This window comes from Nematolebias whitei, chromosome 16 (genome assembly GCF_014905685.2).
Source record: "Nematolebias whitei isolate Nwh7 chromosome 16, NemWhi1, whole genome shotgun sequence".
Classification (NCBI taxonomy): Eukaryota; Metazoa; Chordata; class Actinopteri; order Cyprinodontiformes; family Rivulidae; genus Nematolebias; species Nematolebias whitei.
Genome location: NC_056513.1, coordinates 41,094,940 through 41,098,773, shown reverse-complemented (window position 1 = coordinate 41,098,773; position 3,834 = coordinate 41,094,940). Strand labels below are relative to the sequence as shown.

Here is a 3,834-nt window from a genome sequence, read left to right as displayed (position 1 = left end):
GAGTGTCCCGGGAGCACCCTGGGACCCCCAGGAGGAGCTGGAGTGTCGCTGTGACAGGGACATCACAGTTTCCTACATGGACCCCTCCTCGATGGTGACCCCAGGTAAGACCATTGTTTCTGGTTCAGGACTGCTTCGACACAAGGAATGAGACAGTTGGAGCCAGGTCCTGGATCTGGCTCTGACCCGGTCCACAAATCTTTTCTAAACTAATTTTATGAGGAACTGAATGTTATGAGCTGTAAGCCCTACTAATCAAAGTTAGCATTAATAAACACCTGGGTGAAATTAAATTACTTTGTATTCAATTCCCTTTTGAAGTACATTTCTGAACCAGTCCCGGGTCATTTTTCCACTAAGACCAGTGTCTTGAGCAGACAGCTGCAGGACAGACATGCGGTTTGAACTTAATGTAGAGCTACCATGACGATCATTGTCAGACTGATGAGCTACAGACAGCCAACAACAGGCTTTCACATTTACATGTTGAAACACAACCAGTAAAGTGTGTTCATAGTAAATATATTAGTTAACCTACCTTCTTAAGGGGTTTACGTTGCAAAAATTAAATTACAAACTCAACACGAATCATCGGAGGCGCTCTGTCAGCCTCGCAGACCAAACTAATCGACCCCAGATGAGCATAGTGCGCAAGCCTTTGCAGCAAAATATATAATAGTTTTTGTTTATGTTGTTACTTGAGCACATTAATATGATTAAAAAATAAATCTAATGATACAATTTGAAAATATCGTTGGTTACTTTTTTTAAATTATTATTTTATTTTTTTACTAGGCAATTTACTTGTACTGCCTGATGGCGTCATCTCTCTGCGTCCGCCCGGGTCCTTCTTTCCTCTGCAGCAGCCGGTGTTCTGGAAGGTTCGAACAGGGAACCCGGAGAAGCCACCTGCATCCAAGTCCATCCGAGGCCAAGCCACGCTGTTTCAGCCCCGGGGGCCCATCAGTCCCGCTCCGACGACTCCCCGTAACACTTCCCGTCATATTTAAAGGCAACAAGTCATGGCGGGACCGAAAACCTTAAGCGGAGGCAAAAACAAAGGAGGGGCGTATGTGGACCGCGACAAGCCGGCCCAGATCCGCTTCAGCAATATATCTGCTGCCAAAGGTAGGCTAACATACCGACGGGTGTAGGTACCGCAGGTCCAGAGTCCCAGTCAGCCCAGTTTAAAGTGTAGGTACCGCAGGCCCAGAGTCCCAGTCAGCCCAGTTTAAAGTGTAGGTACCGCAGGCCCAGAGTCCCAGTCAGCCCAGTTTAAAGTGTAGGTACCGCAGGCCCAGAGTCCCAGTCAGCCCAGTTTAAAGCTAATGACTGGGGGCGTTGGGACTGGGCATCTGTCATTCAGAGCTGAGCAGGCAGGTCCGCAACGTGTTCAAGGATGATGAGTCCACAAGGGATTAAACCAGATTATACTGTGTTGTAAACATCACTGGACCTGACAGGAGTTTGGTGCAGATGTTGATCCTGAGTCTTCAGGACCAGCTGTCTCTGTATTGGGACAGATTGTGTGTAGGTGCTTGAGACCAGTTCTTCCATCTGTAAACTCCAGACATGTTGTGAGGAAACCGTTTTTACATTTGGACTGAACAGATCCATTGTAATCAACTAGAGCTACAGTGATCAACTCATAAAACAGATTTATAAACTGGCACCTAATGCTCCATCACTTCAGACCTCAGGAGGCCCAGTTTCACCGAGGTGCCAACATTAAAACTAACAGAACGCGTGTCGGAACAAACGGTTCGTTGGAAACGTTTTCTTAACATTTATGTCTCTTCTTGCTGGTTTAAAGGAAACGTTTGGTCAAAACGGCTGAAACTCAATGGACATTGAGCGTCTCCAGAAAGTTCAGCTGAGTTCTTGAAGATGAAGTAAATGGAGGCAGACTCGGGACTGATCGCAGTGAAACTCCTTCATTTTTGATCAGAGAAATGTTCCTCGCTCTGAGGAGCATGGATAAATTCACATTGTGCTTGGACGACAAAGATGGAGGGACTCGACTCGCATTTTAACTCCGCTCTCTCAAACGAGACGGATTAACAAGTTCAAAACTGTTTCCAGCAGTAAATCTGTTCAATCTAAACAAATGTAGAACAGAGACTCTTCCCCTCAGCACGTAGCTGCAGAGGAAGCTTCTCGACACCACTTGTCTTAACGCCTGCCACACGAATGACGTAAAGGAGCGGCCGTGATAATTTAACCAGACGGTCTTTGTTCTGTGAGGTCTTGTCCCAGCTCTGCTGACACGTCGTGGCTGATGTCACATGGTCCAGCGTAGTTGTTGCAGCCTTCAAACCAGTACACAAATCCATGTTTTCAATAAACACCTTCAAACCAGTACACAAATCCATGTTTTCAATAAACTCCTTCAAACCAGTATCCAAATCCATGTTTTCAATAAACACCTTCAAACCAGTACACAAATCCATGTTTTCAATAAACACCTTCAAACCAGTATCCAAATCCATGTTTTCAATAAACTCGTTGCGTAGGTTTGGTGTGTTTTGAAGCATTTCTCTGTAATGCAGCTGCTCTTCGTCCTGCTTTGTTTGGCAGCGGTTGCAGATGCCATCAGAACAAGTCTGGGACCCAAAGGAATGGACAAGATGGTGAGAGGACAGATGTCCAACTTTACACTGAGCTTGCACTTCAGTCTTGAAGATTTGAGTAACCAGGTGGAACCCTCTGGGTGTTTCAGATCCAGGATGAGAAAGGTGATGTAACTATTACCAATGATGGAGCCACCATCTTGAAGCAGATGCAGGTGCTCCACCCTGCTGCCAAAATGGTAATGTCTTCTACTTAAACTTGACACATTGTTGAAGCCTTCATGAGTTAATGTGGACTTACTGCTCGTGTCAGCTGGTGGAACTGTCCAAAGCCCAGGACATTGAAGCTGGCGATGGCACCACCTCTGTGGTGGTGATTGCTGGAGCGCTGCTTGATGCCTGCTCCAAGCTGCTGCAGAAAGGTCAGACAAACTGGGGGAGGGACTGGGCCGGAGTGTAGCAGCAGGGTTGACACTGTGCTCTCTGGTTGGACAGGTATCCATCCCACCATCATCTCCGAGTCCTTCCAGAAGGCCGTGGACAAGGGTGTGGAGGTGCTGACAGCCATGAGCCGGCCGGTGGAGCTGAGTGACCGTGAGACGCTCCTGAACAGCGCCACCACCTCCCTGTGCTCCAAGGTGGTGTCGCAGTACTCCAGCCTGCTGGCACCCATGAGCGTCGATGCCGTCATGCGAGTCATCGACCCGGCTACGGCCACCGGCGTGGACCTGCAGGACATCAAAATCATCAAGAAGCTCGGGTGGGTGTCTAGTTTTATTGTCTTTATGTCTCCGTGGAGATTTTATCAAGTTTATATTTAGAAGGTTGTGTTTTGTTCTCAGAGGGACCATTGACGACTGTGAGCTGGTGGACGGGTTGGTGCTAACCCAGAAGGTGGCCAACACCGGCGTGACCCGGGTCGAGAAGGCCAAGATCGGCCTGATCCAGTTCTGTCTGTCGCCTCCCAAAACTGATGTGAGTCAGCTGATGAGCCTGGACTTTTTAAAAGCTGCTGCTTTGGTTTATTTCAGCTCATGGAGCACAGTGACTCGTCTGGTGGCCCACATGAAGTTTATAAATGACTCCTCAGTTAATCTGTTAATCTGTACGGCCCGCGCAGTTTGACTGAAAACTGATGTCCACACTCCAAACAGAGTGAAAATAATTTCCAGGGATGAAAATTTGTTTCATTAAATGGAGAAAAAAAAGCAAAAATGTACCCAACTCTTAAAATTGTTGAACTCATCTGTCTCTGCCCCCCCCC

General features: G+C 47.4%; 3 protein-coding genes across 3 annotated transcripts in view; 2 read left to right on the top strand and 1 right to left on the bottom strand.

The window, feature by feature from the left end:
* pus10 (pseudouridine synthase 10) overlaps positions 1–597 on the bottom strand; it is a 13,922-nt gene extending 13,325 nt beyond the window's left edge. Inside the window, exon 1 of the mRNA XM_037690000.1 lies at positions 539–597. The gene's annotated coding sequence lies outside the window, so the exon portion shown is untranslated. The remainder of the gene's footprint in view (positions 1–538) is intronic.
* Positions 1–3,834, top strand: part of akt3b (v-akt murine thymoma viral oncogene homolog 3b) — a 97,522-nt gene that overhangs the window by 73,996 nt on the left and 19,692 nt on the right. The window lies entirely within an intron of this gene.
* Positions 825–3,834, top strand: part of cct4 (chaperonin containing TCP1, subunit 4 (delta)) — a 5,622-nt gene continuing 2,612 nt past the window's right edge. The window contains exons 1-6 of the mRNA XM_037689998.1: positions 825–1,128; positions 2,578–2,630; positions 2,720–2,809; positions 2,884–2,992; positions 3,066–3,330; positions 3,413–3,545. Of these exons, the coding sequence (XP_037545926.1) occupies positions 1,023–1,128; positions 2,578–2,630; positions 2,720–2,809; positions 2,884–2,992; positions 3,066–3,330; positions 3,413–3,545 (756 nt within the window). The 5' untranslated portion in view covers positions 825–1,022. The remainder of the gene's footprint in view (positions 1,129–2,577; positions 2,631–2,719; positions 2,810–2,883; positions 2,993–3,065; positions 3,331–3,412; positions 3,546–3,834) is intronic.